The sequence below is a fragment of the Mobula birostris genome, chromosome 8 (genome assembly GCF_030028105.1).
Source record: "Mobula birostris isolate sMobBir1 chromosome 8, sMobBir1.hap1, whole genome shotgun sequence".
Lineage (NCBI taxonomy): Eukaryota > Metazoa > Chordata > Chondrichthyes > Myliobatiformes > Myliobatidae > Mobula > Mobula birostris.
This window is the reverse complement of record NC_092377.1, coordinates 154,045,324-154,066,725: the sequence shown is the minus strand read 5'-3', so window position 1 is coordinate 154,066,725 and position 21,402 is coordinate 154,045,324. Positions and strand designations below refer to the sequence as shown.

The 21,402-nt window shown below is 42.5% G+C and overlaps 1 protein-coding gene across 3 annotated transcripts in view; it reads left to right on the top strand.

The window, feature by feature from the left end:
- Nucleotides 1-744: 744 nt before the first annotated feature.
- Nucleotides 745-21,402, top strand: part of LOC140201849 (receptor expression-enhancing protein 1-like) — a 67,099-nt gene continuing 46,441 nt past the window's right edge. For 2 of the 3 annotated variants that reach the window (XM_072266574.1, XM_072266572.1), the window contains exon 1: nucleotides 745-1,518. Coding sequence is in view for 1 of the 3 variants with exons in the window: in XM_072266572.1 (XP_072122673.1) it covers nucleotides 1,487-1,518 (32 nt within the window). In the remaining 2 variants the exon portion in view is untranslated. The remainder of the gene's footprint in view (nucleotides 1,519-21,402) is intronic. The other variant, XM_072266573.1, reaches the window with a different exon arrangement.

Sequence of the window (21,402 nt, the reverse complement as noted above, 5' to 3'; positions counted from 1 at the left end):
GCAGAGAGCAAGGTATGGTTGAAACAGCTGTGGACGGCTATGGGCTTGTCATTAATATTAATCACTGGCACCCCCACGGAAGGAGACACAAGAGCCTGCAGATGCTGGGATCTAGAACAACAAACAATCTGCTGGAGGTCGAGGAGGCTCTGCGGGAGGAAAAGAATTACAGTATCGATGTTTCGGGCCGAAACTCTGCAGCAGGATTGGTGCAAAACCGAAACACCGCGAGTTCTTTACCCCCGCAGATGCTGATCGACTTGCTTAATTCCTCCAGCAGGCTGTTTTTCTTGGGACTGAGAACATCATAAAGCACAGAATCAAAAACGGAACTTGCGAGATTGACCGCAAAAGCTGCGTGTGTGCGTAGAATGCAACCCAGTGAAACAAAAGGTTGAGGGTGGAGGCCGGAGAAAACCAGAAAGTGTGACAGACAGGAGAAACAATCTAAAGATCCAAACTGAATACAAATCGAACCAATAAGAGGTAATTTAAGAGACACCTTCAAGCTCCAATCATTTGGTCGTTGGAGATATTTTTCACTGGGGGGAAATCATATAAAAGTAAACTTTAACAACACTTCATATTCACACGTCAGATTGCGCAAACCACCGCTCGGGCTACGTTGAAGCGCATGCGCCCTCTCCATGTTTTAAACTGTCAACGGCCAGGCGGACCTGGGTGAAGCAGCTGCCGCGAAACAGAGGGCGCATGCGTACTCCTTTAGCTCCGCCCCTAGCCGTCGAAGCGGACCAGCAGGAACAAGGAGGACTGTTAGTCCTCCAAGAGTTATACAGTTGTGTAATCCAGTAAGGAAGGAAAGCAGGTGTTTTTTAACTGGTGGCTGATCTCGTTCTGCAAACAAGCGGAGGTAAAAGATTCTGCCACTTTTTTTAAAAAAAGCAATTAACGTATAGAGGAAGCTCTTCTCAATTCGGACTGGGCAGAATCAATATTTTCACCAGGATAACCCACAGAGAGCCAGCGCCTGATTCAGTAAGCGAACTGGTTGGAAGCTGCTCCTGACCCGGCAAGGCGGACCAAGTTAAGAGTCAAGCCGCTCAAAGCAAGTTCCTTGAGGGGAGAAGGCGGGACTAGTTCGAGGCGGCATTTCCTTTACCAAAACTGACTCTGAAGGGGAAACCAGTACCTCCACCACGTGTATATACACGCGCACACACACTGCACGTGGTTCCTCAAGGGGCACAGTCACCCCACGAATCCAAAAGACCCTCCCCCCCATTGGAGGATCTTCCCGAGTCTTGGTGAGGGGAGGTGTTCTAGCACCAACTGACTGACATCCACCAAGCACTATAAAAAGGGGGCTACACAGAGTGAGATCGCCAAGTGTGGGTGGGGAAGATTAGCGCACTGGGCAAAGCGGACCCAATAGAGGCAGCTCGCTCGGCCCCGCCCCCACGACAAAAGCGGACCGGACAGGAGTAACGAGAAGCCGCCGGTTTGAATCCCAACGGTCGCTGTAGCGATGGTGTCCTGGCTCCTCTCCAGGCTGGTGGTGTGAGTATGCAAGCCCTCCTCGGTCTCCTCACACGACCTTCACTCTGCGATCCCCTCCTCCTGCCCCTGCACTCGGTGCAAACTCTTCCCGTTCGATTCCGTTTCCAAAACAAGAAAAATAGTAACCCCAAATAAAACGCGGACCCGTTTGTTTCAGCAGAAGAAACCTCTTTATTAAACGTTAAACTGTGGTAAATGGCCTTTGTGCGGTGCAAACAGTTTGCAGTGGTCATTGGTTGTGTAATAGGGGAGGAGTGTACTCTGTGGGTCAGAACAGTGTGGATGGGCTGAATGGCTGTTTGGAAACAGGTATGAGCTTTGAAGTCAGTAAGAGCAATGTTGTGGATCACGAAAGGGAAGAAATGTTTGAATAATCTGCTAAAAGTTGTTTCTCAGTAGGTTTCCAACAAACTGGCTTAAAGGGAACAAAGAATAGTACAGCACAGTACAAGCCCTTCAGCCCACAATGTTGTGCCGACCCTCAAACCCCGCCTCCCATATACCCCCCCCCACCTTAAATTCCTCCATATACCTGTCTAGTAGTCTCTTAAACTTCACTAGTGTATCTGCCTCCACCACTGACTCAGGCAGTGCATTCCACGCACCAACCACTCTCTGAGTAAAAAACCTTCCTCTAATATCCCCCTTGAACTTCCCACCCCTTACCTTAAAGCCATGTCCTCTTGTATTGAGCCCTGGGGAAGAGGCACTGGCTGTCCACTCTATCTATTCCTCTTAATATCTTGTATAACCCTATCATGTCTCCTCTCTTCCTTCTTTCCAAAGAGTAAAGCCGATATAACCATTTAACAATTACAGCATGGAAACAGGCCATCTCGGCCCTTCTTGCTCCCTTAATGCATACTTCCTAAACCAGGCAGCATCCTGGTAAATCTCCTCTGTACCCTTTTGAAGGAGTGGATATTGCTTATTTTGATTTTTAGTTGTATTGATAAGATCCCAGGGACTGTTGGTTAATGAGATTGGGGCACGGGGAACTAGGGTGATATGCTGGCAATGGAGTTAGACATGAGAGTGTAGATACTGGAACTTAGAACAACAAAATAGAACAAATAAAAATCTGAACAAAACTTTTTTTTAAAAAAACAACAAAATCTCTATCTGTACATAGTGGGGAAGGAATTGACATTTTGTATTGAGCCCTGCATCTGAGCTAAAATGGGTTGAGAGCTGGTTCACTGACAGCTTGAAGTCAGACTAGAAACAACTGAACTGAAACGAAAACTGAACTGAACTGCTAGAAAAGTTCTGCAAGTCGGGCAGCATCTGTGGCGAAGAAAACTGTCTTTCCTGTCAATGCGTCTTCATTAGAGCTGGAAAAGTGAGAAAGCAAGCACATTAAATGTTTCAGGGAGGGGTGGTAAGGATGCAAAGGTAGATTGAAACTGGCTGTTCATAATTTAAATTCTATTAGAGACCAGTAAGAAAGAGTATAAATTGAAACTGAAAAATCCAGCAATATCTTTGGGGTTTGGTGTGGGAGTATTACTTGACAGTATAGCTCCTTTAGATGCCATAATAAATCCTAACAGTGCCAATGTGTTCTGATCAAAGGCAAGTTGCTGTTTGTTAAGCTTGTGTAAGGCAATTCAGAGCAAATGATGGAAATGAGAGTGGGGGTCAGATCAGTGAAGGAAGAACTACTGGAAGCTCTGGGTCATTCCTGGCAGACTGAACAGTGTACAGCAAAGCTGTCAGCATGTCTGGGTGAAGCTTTGGAATTGTACCAGAGGTCTGTGAAGACTTGGCCCCAGTTTTCAGCAAACTGAATGGCTTAATGAGTTTTAAGGTATTAGCAGTACCGCAAAGTACGAAAATGGGAAATCAACCAGATCTTGTTGCAAGGTGGAGCAGGGGCAAGGGGCCCAATTTCTCATACTAATTTTGTTTGTTATTCACCCAGACGAATGCAAAAAGTTGAATCAAATTTGAAACCTTTATGAAGCTTCTGTTAACTCTGCATTTATGGGTTTCATACCAGCTTGGTAACCAATTGCAGTGTTGCAGAAGTTGCAGTGCCTCAGGAAGGTATTACCTTCTCAGTGGCAATTGTGGATAGGCATTTAAATATTCAATCAGCCACATCACTTGAACAAATAACTAGAAAGGGACATTAAAAAGCAACACAAGCCACAGAAAATAATTTGGGGTTTAGAGATCAAAATTGTAGATGCTAGCAATCTGAAATAAAAACACTGCTGAGAACACGGGGGGGGTGGTAGAAACAGGTGAAGAATCTTGAGATGTTAACAATTCTCTTTCTACATTTGCTGTTTCCTGCAACTTCTGTTTTTTAAAACTTAAAGTTGGATTGTCACTGCAAAGGAATTCTGCTCAGATTTAATTATTATGTAATTGCCCCTTTTTTGCGTTCAGTATTCAGGATTTTCATCCATGTTTGTCCGAAATGTATATATGACATTTGCAAGTAGATTTTATTTTGTAATGGTGATCGACTGTTATTTTGCAGCCATTTTTTTTGGTAGCATCAGAACTTAAGCCCTGGCAGCCAACCAGAGCTTAGACACCTGCTGTATGATGACAGGTAATTAAGGGTGAGTTTGAAGAAGGTGATTAGCTTTATTTGTCACATGTACATCAGAACATCATAACTTGCAGTTTATGTCAAATCAAATTCTGGACAGCCTACGACTGTCCCCACCCTTCTGGTGCCAACATAGCATGGCCACAATTTACCAACCCCAACTGTACCTATTTGGAATCTGGGAAGCACCTGGAGAAAACCTATGCAATCAAGGGAGAATGTACAAACTTTTTATAGGCAACGGCAGGAGCTGAACCCTGATCAGTGATCCCTGGTGCTGTAATGCTGGTATGCTAACTACTACACTTCTGAGTTTCCCAAATTTGTGGGTAATAGACTCCATTTGCCTTGATGTGCATCATTTAAAATGTTCTAAAAATGACTGTGCCAATACCAAATGATACGTAGCTACAGTACATGACTTCAGTACTTTGAATAAAGTAAAAATTACAGAATGTGGATCTGAAAGCAAAGTGCTGGAAGATGAAAGCTGCAAAGGCTATGAATTTTAAATTCCATTCTGCAGAGTACCAAAGGCACGCACGAGTGTATGTAAGATTAATCCAGTAGAGTTTTGGACACTTAGAGAATCAAGGAGTGTATCAGTGGGGCAAGAAAGCAGACATGAGATTGATAATTGCCTTTACAAAAAGTGTGATGCAAGATCTGTCTGATCCACTGAGAAATAACAGCAATTTGCTTTTATTCCACTTTTTGACCTGCAAAAAAACTGATTAACATAGATTATCTTATGTTTGGTACTTAGTGAAATATTTTTTATTTAAAAGACTACTTTCTTTATAATAGAATGTAAGAAACAGAACACTTGGTCCCTTGAACCTGCTTTAACAGTCAATGATGGTCTGTGCCTCCACTTTTCCACTTCCTCTTCTGAACTCTCTAGCCATGATATACACCATCTCTCTGCTTTTTTTAAAAAATTAAATGCAACCTTTTTTTTATCTACAAAGCTGATATCAGATCAACTTTGCTGCTGTTATGTGTTCCAAAATGGGCCAGTTGATCTAGCAAGCCAGCCAGACCTCTTATTAAAATAAGGGCAGTTATCAGCTTCAAAGCTTTGTTTTTTGTACTGTTTGCATATTCTTTGATTTTCTGTGCATTCAAGAATTTAATGATTCTACTCATATATGAACTCAGTTGTGTCTGGCTCTGCAGTAGAAAAAGATACAGTTCCAGCCACAGGCAAGGTCTTCGAGGACTGGCAAGTAGCTAATATTGCTTCATTATTGAAGAAGGGAGATAATCTTGTAAACAATAAACTGGTGAGCTTTGTGCCAGTGGTAGATAAATTACTGGAGAGGATTCTTAGGGATAAGATTTATGAATAGTTGAAGCCATGGCTTAATTAGAAAGAGTCAACATAGCTTTAATGGGGCAAATCATGACTTGCTAACTTGACTGAGTTTATCAAGAAGGTGATGAAGGTGTTTGGAGGTAACCTATGGATTTTTACAATGTTTGACAAGATCCTCATGAGACATGAACTAGGAATTAAGATTATGGGATCCATAATGAATTGACTGTTTGGATTCAGAATGAAGACCATAAGACATGGGAACAGAATTCAGAATGAGTCTGCTCCACCATTCTATTATGGTTGATTTATAAGCCCTCTCAATCCCATACTCCTGCCTTCTCCCACAACCTTTGATGCCCTGATTAATCAAGAAACTATCAGCCTCCACCTTAAATATACCCAATGACATGGCTTGCAGAGCCAACTGTGGTATTGAATTCCACAGATTCACTACCCTCTGTCTAAAGAAATGGATGTCTCCATTCTGAGGCTGTGCCATCTTGTCATAGATCACACCCATAATAGGAAACATCCTCTCCACATCCACTCTATCGAGACCTTTCAATACTTGATAGTTTTCAATGAGGTGCCCACACATTCTTCTCCATAAATTCCAGCAAATACAGGACCAGAGCCATCAAATGTTTCTTATGTTAAGCTCATTCTTGGGATCAGTCTTATGAACTTCTCTAATGCCAGCATGTCTTTCCTTAGATAAGGGGCCCCAAATTTCACAATACTCCAAGTATGGTCTGATCAAAGCCTCAGCATTATATCCTTGCTTTATATTGTAGTCCTCTTGAAATTAATGCCAAAATTGCATTTGCCTTCCTTAACACTGACTCAACCTACAAGTTAACCTTTAGAAAATACTGCGTGAGGACTCCCAAATCCATTTGTGCCTTTGAATTTTCTCCTCATTTAGAAAACAGTCCATACCTTTATTCCTTCTATTAAAGTGCACACCTACATTGTTTTCCATCTGTCACTTTTCTGTTCATTCTGCTAATCTAAGGCCATCTGTGGACAGCCATCAATTCCTTCATCCTGATAATTGGCATATGACGTGAAAAGAAGCAGTCCCAACACTGACCCCTGCAAAATAATTCTAGTCACTGGCAACTGACCAGAAAAGGTCCCCTTTATTACGACTGTTTGTCTTTTGCCAGTCAGCCAGTGCTCTGTCCATGCTAGTGTGTTTACTGTAATGCCATGGACTCTTGTCTTGTTCAGCAGCCTCATGTGTGGTACCTTGTCAAAGGTCTTCTGAAAATCCAAGTAAACAACATCCACTGACTCCTTTGTCTATCCTGCCTGTTACTTCCTCAAAGAATTCCAACAGATTATTCAGGCAAGATTTTGACTGTCTGAGGCCTTCATTGTTCAGGGTTGACTGTGGATATTGCATCCTACCTGTCTGGATGTGCAAGCCTTGGCTGTACAATATGGAGAGCAAGCTGTTGCTCATGTAGCAAGCTCCCCCTCTCCACGCATCTGATGAACCCAAAGGAATGGCAGAGACCGATACAGTTTGGTACCAGCAGTATCGCAGGGGTTGCCAGTCAGCATTGAACTGGATGTAGAACTGCCTTAAGGATTCCAGCTGTGGGTTTACTCCCAATACCTTCCTCATGAGTGGGTATAGCTGGAAGGCAGCAGAGGTTTGAGATCAGTTTTTCTTCTCCTAGGTGTGCTGATAACAATGGCTGACGAGCCCCATCTTTACTATATACTTTATTGTCGCCAAACAGTTGATACTAGAACGTACAATCATCACAGCGATATCTGATTCTGCACTTCTCGCTCCCTGGAGTACAAATCGATAGTAAATATTAAAAATTTAAATTATAAATCATAGAGAATGGAAAGTAAGGTAGTGCAAAAAAAACCAAGAGGCAGGTCCGGACATTTGGAGGGTACCACCCTGATCCGGATCAGGATCCGTTCAGCAGTCTTATTACAGTTGGAAAGAAGCTGTTCCCAAATCCGGCCATATGAGTCTTCAAGCTCCTGAGCCTTCTTCCGGAGGGAAGAGGGACGAAAGGTGTGTTGGCTGGGTGGGTTGTGTCCTTGATTATCCTGGCAGCACGGCTCCAACAGCATGTGATGTAAAGTGAGTCCAAGGACGGAAGATTGGTTTGTGCAATGTGCTGTGTTCACGATCTTCTGTAGATTCTTCTGGTGTTGGACAGGACAACTTCCATACCAGGTTGTGATGCACCCTAGAAGAATGCTTTCTATGGTGCATCTATGAAAATTAGTGAGGGTTTTAGGGGACAGGCCAAATTTCTTCAGCTTTCTCAGGAAGTAAAGGAGCTGGTGGTCCTTCTTGACAGTGGACTCTGCTTGGTTGGACCAAGTCAGGTCATTTGTGATATTGACCCCGAGGAACTTGAAGATTTTGACCTGTTCCACTTCCGCACCACCGATGAAATTGGGTCGTGCGGTCCGCTACTCCTTCTGAAGTCAACAACCAATTCCTTCGTCTTGCTGACGTTGAGGGATAGGTTATTGTCTTCGCACCATGCCACCAGATTGACTGGTTTTTAAGATGCCAGTAACCCGCCTCTGCCCCTTTTGTCAGTTGAAACAGTTCCGCTGAGCTTAGTAGCTAACCCACATATAAAGACCAGGAACTGGACTTGGTTGTCAGAGGCTATTTGAGGCACACGCCATTGGGATCATTTAATAGGTAGTCATTTAGTACCACCACCACCCACCCCCACCCCCACCCCCCCGCCTATAACAACCTCAGGCAAGATTACCCGTAAGGAAACCATGCTGACTTTGGCCTGTTTTGTCATGTGCCTCTCAAACCTCATCCTTAATAATAGATTCCAACATTTTTCCAACCACAAGTCAGGCTGAGTGGTCTATAATTTCCTTTCTTCTACGTCCATCTCTTCTTAAGAAGTGAAGTGACATTTACAAACTTTCCAGGCCTCTGGAATCTAGTGAACCTTGGAAAGATTATTACTAATGCCTCCACAATTTCTTCAGGTATCTCTTTTAGAACTCTGGGGTATAATCCATCTGGTCTAGTGACTTACCTTCGTTCAGACTTTCCAGCTTCCCAAGCACCTGCTCCATACTAATAGATGTGAACAGCCAGATGGCAAATGGAGTATAACCTGGCCAAATGTGGTGTTAACCTGTTGGGAGATCAAATGTAAACAGACAGTGCACAGTTAATGGCAAGACTGTTACTGGTTGTCGATGAGCAGAGGGATCTTGAGGTACAAGTTCATAACTCCCTGGAAGTGGCCATACAAGTTGATGGGGTGTTAAAGAAGGTATTTGGCATGTTTGTTAATTGAGCAGCTGAGGTCAAGAATCGGAAGATTATGTTGCATCTTTAAAACTCTGGTTGGTCTGTATTTGGAGTATTGCATTCGGATCTGGTTACCCCAGGTGTTGTCTTTGAAGAAGGTACTGAAGAGGTTTACCAGGATGCTGGCTGGATGAGAGAGCATGTGCTATAAGAAGAGGTTAGACAAACTTTGGTTGTTTTCTCTAGAGCAGTGCAGACTGAGGAAATATCCGATATAAGACTGAGAGACATAGATAGACAGACAGTATCTTTTTTTCCAGTGGTTGAAATATCCAATACCAGAGGGCATGCATTTGAGATCAGAGGGGAGAGGTTAGGTTCATAGGAGATATCAGGGCAAGTCATTTTTTACAGTGGTAGGTGTCTGGAGTGCACTGCCTGAGGTGGTGCTGGAGGTACAGTAAATACAAATGGGTCATTTAAGGGGCCCATAGATAGATGAATGTGTTGGAAATGGAAGGACATGGACATTGTGTTGGCAAAAGTGATTAGTTTATTTGAAATTAGGTATTTAATTAGTTTGACACAACATTGAGGGCTGAAAGGCCTGGTCCTGTGCTGTACTCTACTATGTTCTTGGAGTGAAGAAATTTCTTTTCATTCTGAAGTTGAGTGCCTGTCCTATTCTAGACTCCAGTCGAGGGAACCAGTCTTTGTCCATTTTCCCTGTCAGAGTTCATTATACTTTATGCTGAGCAAGCCTGGAGTTAGCAAGGCCTGACGTTTAAATCTTTGCACTAGAATTGATTTTAATTAACTTTTCCACAGTCTTTTATCAGCCAGTGTGAAATTTGAATAAATTAATTTTAAAAACTCAAGTTTGTTAACAGTATACGCCCTGTTAGCCAACTAGGTTTTGTCTCCTATTTGTTTGTTAATTGTTAGCAACTGACCTATTAATGCCTGACACGTTGCTGTTGACTGCATTAAAATAAAGAGCTTACACTGCGTTTTGGGCCACTGCATAGTTCGGCCCTTTATTTACGATGACGTGACTTTTTTTGTGTGTATTCTGACATGTCTAACACCAGGTGATCTCTAGGATTATTGTACAATGCTTTCATTTCTGTGACACCCTGTCATGTGTAAATGAATACTTATTCTTCTCCATAGCAAGCTGTGTGTATCCACAATCTTGATCTGAGCTATTCCACAGCACCACTTCTGGTGTTTGTACCTCCTTATCAATGTTTGTCCGTTTTGTGCTGTGTCATATGACGTGTGCAATTGTGCTCTTTCCATGACCGTGATTGTTGTCAAATTTTTCTACAGAAGTGGTTTGCCATTTGCTGCCTTCTGAGCAGTGGTTTTACAAGACAGGTGACCCAGGCCATTATCAATACTCCTCAGATTATCTGCGTGGTGTCGTTAGTCGTATAACCAGGACTTGTGATATGCACCAGCTGCTGATACGACCATTCACCACCTGATTTGACCCTGATTGGAGGAGGGGGTGCGGCTAAGCATCTTGACCAAAGGCTTGTGGAGAAGTGGAGAGAAGGAACGCCGTACACCTCCTTTGATAGAGACATAGCTTCACCCCACTGCCCACTGCCAACTATATCAGTGACATGCCTTTAAAACCCTCACTGGACTCTATTATTACATTCTTGCTGCTTCCCACTTTAAACTCTATAAGTGTGAGCTTGTTCAAGAGTGTTTACATACTGATTAGAACTAAATTGTGTCTTGCTGCTTGTGTCTATTGACCAAATTTCCTCTTGGTCAAGCAAAGCTTTTAAAGATGATAACACACACAAAAGGCTGGAGGTACTCAGCAGACCGGGCAGCATCTATGGAAAAGAGTAAAGCTTTTAAATATACTTGGTTTTCAGTCTTCAAAAGTTCTTTATCTCTCTGCCTTGTACAGTCCTCTGCAATCTTTGAATTTTTAAGCTGCATGGTGTTTTATTTCTGTTTTCATCCTCACTAGTGGTAGCTTCACTTTCAACTGACTAGTTCTCTAAGTTATGCAATTCCCTCTGACCCCTTCCTACTTCAAAAAAAATAAACTTATCTTCATTGTGAAGTTGTGTCAAATTTTGATACTTTACAAACTCTCCATAAGTAGGTCGGCATGTTTCTTTTCCCCTTTTGATTTTGCATTATCCCAAAGTACTTTAACAAATGATGAGCTTTAGAGATGTAGTCACTCTTATAGGGGAATCCTTCCATTATACACTGGTGTATGTACCAGAAGAATAAAACTATTGTTTCAATATTTTTTTTTGAGGGCCAGTTATTGACCAGATCTGACGATAGTATTGTCCAGAAAATTTTCAGATGTCAGGAATGAGGCAGAAACCTTTTGGCTGCAGCCATTGCAGAGTACTGGTCAAATCAGACAGGTTGAACCTGCATCAATGAGCAAGGAGGTAAAGATTAACAGTAACAGAAGGAACCTGAGCACATACTTTCCCTTCATACCACAAACTGGTCTGGACTGTTTTAGGTAAGAAACCTGTTTCGCGGGTACTAACAGAATCACAAGCTGACAAATAATCTAGAAGGATATGGAACCAAATGCACGGCAAGTTACTAAAAGATTGCAAACGGGTAAGCAAATGTAAAGAAAGTCTAAGTCACAAAGAAAAACAATCTGGATTCTAATCCAACAACGCCAAGGATAAACAAAGCGATTCTACAGGTATTGGAAATTGAAAGTAACAAATACAAATGTTGAAGAAACTCAGCAGGTCAGGCATTATCTATGGAAAGGAATAAAGAGTCAACATTTTGTACCCAGACCCTTCATTGCGATTGGAAAGGACAATAAAAGAAGCCAGAATAACAGTGGGGGAGGGGAAGTACAAGCTAGAAGGTGATGGGTGAAGTTGGGTCGTGGTGGAAGATGAATAGAATGGGGAATGAAAGAAGAGAGAATGGGAGGGGGAAATGTTTTTGGAAGTTAGAGAAATCGATGTTCATGCCATCACGTCAGAGGCTGCCCATATGGAATATGAGGTCGTTCCTCCAACCCAAGAGTGGCCTCATCGTGAGAGTACAGGAGGCCATGGACTAACTTGTCAGAATGGGAACTGGAATTAAAATAGATGGCTACTGGAATCCTGCTTGTTGGGGACAGAATTTATTGAATGAGATACAGCGTAGAATAGGCCCATCTGGCTGTTTGAGCTATGCTGCGCAGCAACCACCAATCAACCGTAGCCTAACCATGGGACAATTTACAATGGCCAATTAACCTGCTAACTAATATGTCTTTGGACTGTTGGGGTAAACCAGAACACCTGGAGAAAACATACATTCCACAGGGAAGATGTACAACCACTGATGTATAGATGACTTCAGAATTGAACTCCTAACTCCCACAACCCTAGCTGTAATAGCATTGTGCTAACTGCTATGCTACCATGGCACCCAAGATGGGCCTATTTCTGGTAATTTTTCCCCTCACCCCTTCCCTCTTCTTCCATTCCTTACTCTGGCTCCTCTGCCTCTCTCTTCATCTGCCTATCACCTCCACCTGGTGCCCCTCTTGCTTCCCTTTATCTCATGGTCCACTGTACTCTCCTAGCAGATTCCTCCTCCTTCAACCCTTTACCTTTTCCACCTATCACCACCCAGCTTCTCACTGCCTGACCTACTGAGTTCCTCCCACATTTTGTGTTAGTCTGGATTTCCAGCATCTACGTTATCTCTTGTGTTTATAATGTAGTTCAATTTCTGATGTGGGAAATTAGAAATTTAAATAGAACATAGAAGAGTACAGCACATTACAGGCCCTTCGGCCCACAATGTTGTGCCAACCCTCAAACCCTGCCTCCCATATACCCCCCCCCCACTTTAAATTCCTCCATATACCTGTCTAGTAGTCTCTTAAACTTCACTAGTATATCTGCCTCCACCACTGACTCAGGCAGTGCATTCCATGCACCAACCACTCTCTGAGTAAAAAAACCTTCCTCTAATATCCCCCTCGAACTTCCCACCCCTTACCTTAAAGCCATGTCCTCTTGTATTGAGCAGTGGTGCCCTGGGGAAGAGGTGCTGGCTATCCACTCTATATATTCCTCTTTATACAAACGTTTGTATCTTGTACACCTCTATCATGTCTCCTCTCATCCTCCTCCTCTCCAAAGAGAAAAGCCCTAGCTCCCTTAATCTCTGATCATAATGCATACTCTCTAAACCAGGCAGCATCCTGGTAAATCTCCTCTGTATCCTTTCCAATGCTTCCACATCCTTCCTATAGTGAGGCGACCAGAACTGGACACAGTACTCCCAAGTGTGGCCTAACCAGAGTTTTATAGAGCTGCATCATTACATCGCAACCCTTAAACTCTATCCCTCGACTTATGAAAGCTAACACCCCATAAGCTTTCTTAACTACCCTATCTACCTGTTAGGCAACTTTCCGGGATCTGTGGACATGTACCCCCAGAGCCCTCTGCTCCTCCACACTACCAAGTATCCTGCCATTTACTTTGTACTCTGCCTTGGAGTTTGTCCTTCCAGGGTGTACCACTTCGCACTTCTCCAGGTTGAACTCCATCTGCCACTTCTCAGCCCACTTCTGCATCCTATCAATGTCTCTCTGCAATCTTCGACAATCCTCTACACTATCTACAACACCACCAACCTTTGTGTCGTCTGCAAACTTGCCAACCCACCCTTCTACCCCCACATCCAGGTCGTTAATAAAAATCACGAAAAGTAGAGGTCCCAGAACAGATCCTTGTGGGACACCACTAGTCACAACCCTCCAATCTGAATGTACTCCCTCCACCATGACCCTCTGCCTTCTGCAGGTAAGCCAATTCTGAATCCACCTGGCCAAACTTCCCTGGATCCCATGCCTTCTGACTTTCTGTATAAGCCTATGGTCATGTACCCCATGACGGGAATAAAGAACCAGCAGAGATGGAAAACACTTTGGTGTCCAGTGTTGCTATAAACTACTAATATTTATTTGTAACTATGCAATACAGTAACATAAATGTAGATAAATCAAATAGGTTAGCAGTGATTTTATTTTTATATATATGTGTGTGTGTGTATGTATATATGTGTGTGTTGTGTGTGTGTGTGTATATATATATATATATATATATGAAAAACCAAGCTTCTTTAAGTCTAGGGGTAAAAAGATACAGTCTTATGATGATGAGTTCAGTTCAGTTCGTGGTATTTAGTTGAGTAGTGATGGAGAGAGAGGGAGAGATTTGAGTCTTCAGGTGAGCTGACGCCGTTGATCTTCTCGTTGTCCTTGGAAATCCTTTAAAAGTCACTGACTGTGACTTTAGCAAAGGGGACCAGTTTTCTGTGGTGGAGCTATCCCCCAGGCGAGGGTGGACACATGGACAACTCCCTACCAGTCAACCCCTTTCTCTTTTCACTGCAAGAGTGATGGATCGATCTGCCTGATCGATCCTCCAAAACCCGCTTTTCCTGCGGGCACAACAGTGCTCATTCAGTGTCCAGAGCATGTGCCTGAGGTCTATCATCTGACCTCCTATTTTATCTTATCGTGCTGAGCATCAACTGTCATTCAAATAACTCCTCCTTCCTCTCTGTGAAGAAATGCAAGCAGGCAAACGTCCTTGAAGTGTCAACAACCTGCTGAAGATCATAACATCAAGTATCCATTAAATAACGCCACTTTCGGTCACCATAGCAACTTACAAGCTGCTCGGTGCCATCTCCAACTCCAACTCAGCAGAAATCCAAAAATTACTTCCAGTGCCTTAGAGTGACAGTCAAACAGTTAGCCCCTCCCCCTCCCCCTCGCTTCCCTATATTCCTCAATAAACCCATCTGATCCTTGCTTCCTAAACCTCATGTATGCTGCCTTCTTCCACCTGACTAGATTTTCCACCTCACTTGTCACCCATGGTTCCTTCACCCTACCATTTTTTATCTTCCTCACCGGGACAAATTTATCCCCAACATCCTGCAAGAGATCTCTAAACATCAGCCACATGTCCATAGTACATTTTCCTGCAAAAACATCATCCCAATTCACACCCGCAAGTTCTAGCCTTATAGCCTCATAATTTCCCCTTCCCCAATTAAAAATTTTCCTGTCCTGTCTGATTCTATCCTTTTCCATGATAATGCTAAAGGCCAGGGAGCAGTGCTCACTGTCCCCCAGTTGCTCACCCACTGAGAGATCTGTGACCTGACCCAGTTCGTTACCTAGTACTAGATCTGGTATGGTATTCCCCCCTAGTTGGCCTGTCAACATACTGTGACAGGAATCCGTCCTGGACACACTTAACAAACTCTGCCCCATCCAAACCCTTGGAACTAATCAGGTGCCAATCAATATTACGGAAGTTAAAGTCACCCATGATAACAACCCTGTTATTTTTGCACCTTTCCAAAATCTGCCTCCCAATCTGCTCCTCTGTAGCTCTGCTGCTACCAGAGGGCCTATAGAATACTCCCAATAGAGTAACTGCTCCATTCCTGTTCCTGACTTCCACCCATACTGACTCAAAAGAGGATCCTGCTACATTACCCATCCTTTCTGTAGCTGTAATAGTATCCCTGACCAGTAATGCCACCCCTCCTCCCCTATCTCCCCCCTTTGGTTGGACCTTTACCAGAAAGAGCTCCCTTTATCTGTGTAGCATACTAGTTATTAGTACTGAGTCAGTGGGATATTGAGGACACCTCATTGAGGATGTAATGGGCATATTAAATTTATTTGGGTAATCCATTTCTTTAATTGGCCTCATTCTGAGCAAATCTTTGGTATTTCTCCATTTTAATTAAAGCCTCTAATTTTCACATTAGGTGGTAGCAATCAGCTCTGAAGTCCTGGATCGAAAATGTCTAGAATAACCCATAATTTCTTATCTTACTGCAACCAGCTAACTACAGACCTGTAACTTGCAGTTTATTAGGCCTCGATGAGACTTTACTAGTAAAGCAAGCTAACTTCCCAATATATTGATTCATTATGTACTGCGTGATATGATGTGACGATCATGCTCTTTCTTTGAACTTGATTGTTCTTGGCATCCCAATGTATTACTGCTGTTAAATAAAGCTGGATGAATGTTACTTCGAGGTGTTGTCATTTGAAGGACTGGTTCTGTCTTATAAATGTAATTATTTATTTATGACCAATGGCTTTTCAAAACAATTTCTGATTTGTAATCCTATGACAAATCATTTCTTGCGTTTCACTGTTTTAACTAGTCATTATTGATCTCTTTATTTTCGAAACATTCTTGAAAAACTTAACCCAGTGATTGCCACAATAGAAAGAAAAGCAAAGTATTAAAGTGTGTTGTTATTTGTTTGTATTTGAGTGGATGTAGGTGTTCATATACAGAAAACAAATTTGTCATGTAACTAATGACTGCATTTAGTCTTGGTGATTTTATGTAACAAAAATGCACTTATCTTGAAGGCAGTGCAGTGCATTACTACATTCCTTCTACAGATGAAGGGGCTGCCTTTTGAGAAAAAGTTGAGTTTGGAAGAAATGGGGTGATATTATTGAAGCACTGTACTGAGGGAGGTTTGATAGGGTAGATGGGAGGCTGTTTCTCCTAATTGGGGAGCAGCTTAGAGCTAGGAAGAACACTTTAGAGTAAGATATTAACTTTAAGACTGAGGTAAAGTTGTATTTTGTTTGCATAATGAAACTTAATTAAATTTGCATCTTGCATCATTATAAGTAACTGAAGATCTCTTTACAATATTCAGTAAGGAGACAAAGACCATGTGCCATGCTAAAATGTCTGACACTCCTGCATAGATACAAGACTTCCTTGATCTTGTTCATTGCTCTTACACTAAAGGCCCAAGTTTCTTTTACCTTTTATATGCATGATAACTTTATGTATGGTAAATGGACATAAAGATCTTTCTGAACACTAAAATATAGTCTCTTTGTAAATATACTCTGCTTTTCTCTTCTGCCTACTTGTTTCCACATGACCTGTTTGTGACAATGGTATTAGGGTTAGGGTTTGTCACCTATTTGCACTGAACTCCAGTAGCTTGTTTCAGGGCTGTGTGTGTGCTGTGATTCTGCTATTCAAGTTATTATTCCAGTTGCTTGTATGCAGATGGATTTAAAAAGTGCAGCAGCTGCAAGTTAGGCATTAATTTGATATCCAGACAGTCTTTTTCCTTGAGGGGTAGGAGAGGCACATTAGACTCATTCTGGTAGTCTTTTTTTTTAATTGGCCTCACCCAGTTTTATTTAGTTCAGTTTGTTGAAGGTTTTATTGGGGATGGGAATCTTAAAGTCTGTGTTGTCAACAATTAGGTTCTGTCAATAGTTGAAACTAGTGTGATTAAAGTTCTAGCCTCTACTTGATACAGCATTCAAAACTCTGTATGATACTGGAGAACAATCAGCTCACTGTGGCTTTTCGTAAATTAATTTAAAACACAAGATCCGGAGTGACAAATGATTTACGATTTCAACCATTAACTCTGGGTCTCTTTCCACAAATGCTTCCTGACTTACTCAGTATCGCCAGCATTTTATGCATAGGAGCTGGAATAAGTATCTCAGATAATTTTGGTTCAACACAATGAAGCCTCACTCAATTTCTAGAAAACGTCTTTTGTAGTAGTAATTGCCCATGCTGACTGAAACAGAGTGTTAGCATGCTGCAATAATTTGTTTTCTGATTTGAATATCATTGAGAATGAAGCCAAATTTGGCTGTGATGACTTGTACAGTCAGGCATGCTGTACACGATTCACTTGATTGAGATATTGGTGAACAGTTGTAGTTCAATGGTTCAGTTTAATATCAGAATGTATACATGTGTACAATCTGAAATCTTCACTTTTTGCGGACCTCCACGAAGATGAGAAACCCAAAAAATGAATGACAGAGAAATGTTAGAACCCCAAAGCACCCCTCCTTTTCCCAGAAGCAAGCAGCAGCAAAGCATCAACCCTCTGCTCCCCCCCCCCAACTTATTTCAGCAGTGAGTGTCTGCACCCACCAAGCAAGCAAAAGCAAAAACCCCAAAGAGAAACTATGATTTGAAGTCCAGCAAAAGTCCAGTAAATTCAACAGGCCATGCTCTCACTAACAAGGGACGGAAAGGTGTCTCCATTTCACAGCAAGAGTGGAGACCAACAAAATAAACCAGTTCACTGATTACAGTGTTACAGTCTGCAGTATCACTTTTATTCCAAGTTTCTCCAAGTCGAAAATTGGCAGCAAACTCATCCCACCATTGAGAGTAAGAGTGCGATCGCCTGAGTACAAAGGCCTCCGACAGCCTCATCCACTGTTGCAATGATGTTCCGTTCTCCCACAACGCCGCAGTTGGTAACAGCGATATCGAAGCGATTTGGCCCCAGGGCCTCACCCTGAAAGCTTGCGTCTTCCAGACCACATCCTAGGGATATCAAAAGCAGCTGGTCAACGAGCTGTGGAAGCGGGAACCATCGGTGTGAAGAACCACTGCTTGAGTGCAGTTGTAGGTCACAGACTCCGACAACCCATCCAGCTTGAAGAAAGAGACATTAAAGAAGAGAAATTAAGCCGTTTCACTGATGAGCTCGAAGAAGCTGCCCTCTAGTGACATCTTAACTCTGCTTTACCATAACTGTAATAGTTATGCAGCTATTCTTTAAATTTTGAGCTCTTTCAGAAGAGAGAAGTTGGATTACTTCACACATTTTGGGATATTAGAGCGGGGAGAAATAATTGATGCAATGTTATTTTCTTTTGTGCATTACTGCTGTGGTGTTCTTAAACATCGTGCTAGTTTATGTTAAGCTTATCATACGCTAAGTGTATCATAATCACTTACTGTTATATTCCTTAACAGACTTAAGTCAAGGCAGTCCCCTCCGTAGCAAAGTTGTTTCTTTTTTGCTTCAAGCAAAAACTAAATGCATGACATAAGAATCCACTTCTGATATTTTACCAATTACAGTGATGGCTTTGATTATGTTAGCAAACAATATCCAAGTTATTTGTATGTTAAACAATTACCTGTTGTATATCTGCACAATCCCATTTCTGTGCCCACAGATAGTAATTTAAAAATCTTTTTGCATGCAGAAAACCTTAATTTGTGGATAGCATTCAGTCTGTACCCTGATGTTTGTAGGCTGTGAGCTGTTTTAGAAACATAGAAAAATAGGTGCAGGAGTAGGCCATTCGGCCCTTCGAGCCTGCACCGCCATTTATTATGATCATGGCTGATCATCCAACTCAGAACCCCGCCCCAGCCTTCCCCTCCATACCCCCTGACCCCCATAGCCACAAGGGCCATATCTAACTCCCTCTTAAATATAGCCAATGAACTGGCCTCAACTGTTTCCTGTGGCAGAGAATTCCACAGATTCACCACTCTCTGTGTGAAGAAGTTTTTCCTAATGTCGGTCCTAAAAGGCTTCCCCTCTATCCTCAAACTGTGGCCCCTCGTTCTGGACTTCCCCAACATCGGGAACAATCTTCCTGCATCTAGCCTGTCCAATCCCTTTAGGATCTTATACGTTTCAATCAGATCCCCCCTCAATCTTCTAAATTCCAACGAGTACAAGCCCAGTTCATCCAGTCTTTCTTCATATGAAAATCCTGCCATCCCAGGAATCAATCTGGTGAACCTTCTTTGTACTCCCTCTATGGCAAGGATGTCTTTCCTCAGATTAGGGGACCAAAACTGCACACAATACTCCAGGTGTGGTCTCACCAAGGCCTTGTACAACTGCAGTAGTAGCTCCCTGCTCCTGTACTCGAATCCTCTTGCTATAAATGCCAGCATACCATTCACCTTTTTCACCACCTGCTGTACCTGCATGCCCACTTTCAATGACTGGTGTATAATGACACCCAGGTCTCGTTGCACCTTCCCTTTTCCTAATCGGCCACCATTCAGATAATAATCTGTTTTCCTGTTTTTGCCACCAAAGTGGATAACTTCACATTTATCCACATTAAATTGCATCTGCCATGAACTTGCCCACTCACCCAACCTATCCAAGTCACCCTGCATCCTCTTAGCATCCTCCTCACAGCTAACACTGCCACCCAGCTTCGTGTCATCCGCAAACTTGGAGATGCTGCATTTAATTCCCTCATCCAAGTCATTAATATATATTGTAAACAACTGGGGTCCCAGCACTGAGCCTTGCGGTACCCCACTAGTCACCACCTGCCATTCTGAAAAGGTCCCGTTTATTCCCACTCTTTGCTTCCTGTCTGATAACCAATTCTCCACCCACACCAATACCTTACCCCCAATACCGTGTGTTTTAAGTTTGCACACTAATCTCCTGTGTGGGACCTTGTCAAAAGCCTTTTGAAAATCCAAATATACCACATCCACTGGTTCTCCCCTATCCACTCTATTAGTTACATCCTCAAAAAATTCTATGAGATTCGTCAGACATGATTTTCCTTTCACAAATCCATGCTGACTTTGTCTGATCATTTCACCGCTTTCCAAATGTGCTGTTATCACATCCTTAATAACTGACTCCAGCAGTTTCCCCACCACCGACGTTAGGCTAACCGGTCTATAATTCCCCAGTTTTTCTCTCCCTCCTTTTTTAAAAAGTGGAGTTACATTAGCCACCCTCCAATCCTCAGGAACTAGTCCAGAATCTAACGAGTTTTGAAAAATTATCACTAATGCATCCACTATTTCTTGGGCTACTTCCTTAAGCACTCTCGGATGCAGACCATCTGGCCCTGGGGATTTATCTGCCTTCAATCCCTTCAATTTACCTAACACCACTTCCCTACTGACATGCATTTCGCTCAGTTCCTCCATCTCACTGGACCCTCTGTCCCCTACTATTTCTGGAAGATTATTTATGTCCTCCTTAGTGAAGACAGAACCAAAGTAATTATTCAATTGGTCTGCCATGTCCTTGCTCCCCATAATCAATTCACCTGTTTCTGTCTGCAGGGGACCTACATTTGTCTTTACCAGTCTATTCCTTTTTACATACCTATAAAAGCTTTTACAGTCCATTTTCATGTTCCCTGCCAGTTTTCTCTCATAATCTTTTTTCCCCTTCCTAATTAAGCCCTTTGTCCTCCTCTGCTGGACTCTGAATTTCTCCCAGTCCTCAAGTGAGCCACTTTCTCTGGCTAATTTGTATGCTTCTTCTTTGGAATTGATACTGTCCCTAATTTCTCTTGTCAGCCACGGGTGCACTACCTTCCTTGATTTATTCTTTTGCCAAACTGGGATGAACAATTGTTGTAGTTCATCCATGCAACCTTTAAATGCTTGCCATTGCATATCCACCGTCAATCCTTTAAGTGTCATTTGCCAGTCTATCTTAGCTAATTCACGTCTCATACCTTCAAAGTTACCCCTCTTTAAGCTCAGAACCTTTGTTTCTGAATTAACGATGTCACTCTCCATCTTAATGAAGAATTCCACCATATTATGGTCACTCTTACCCAAGGGGCCTCTCACGACAAGATTGCTAATTAACCCTTCCTCATTGCTCAAAACCCAGTCCAGAATAGCCTGCTCTCTAGTTGGTTCCTCGACATGTTGGTTCAAAAAACCATCCCGCATACATTCCAAGAAATCCTCTTCCTCAGCACCTTTACCAATTTGGTTCACCCAATCTACATGTAGATTGAAGTCACCCATTATAACTGCTGTTCCTTTATTGCACACATTTCTAATTTCCTGTTTAATACCATCTCCGACCTCATTACTACTGTTAGGTGACCTGTACACAACT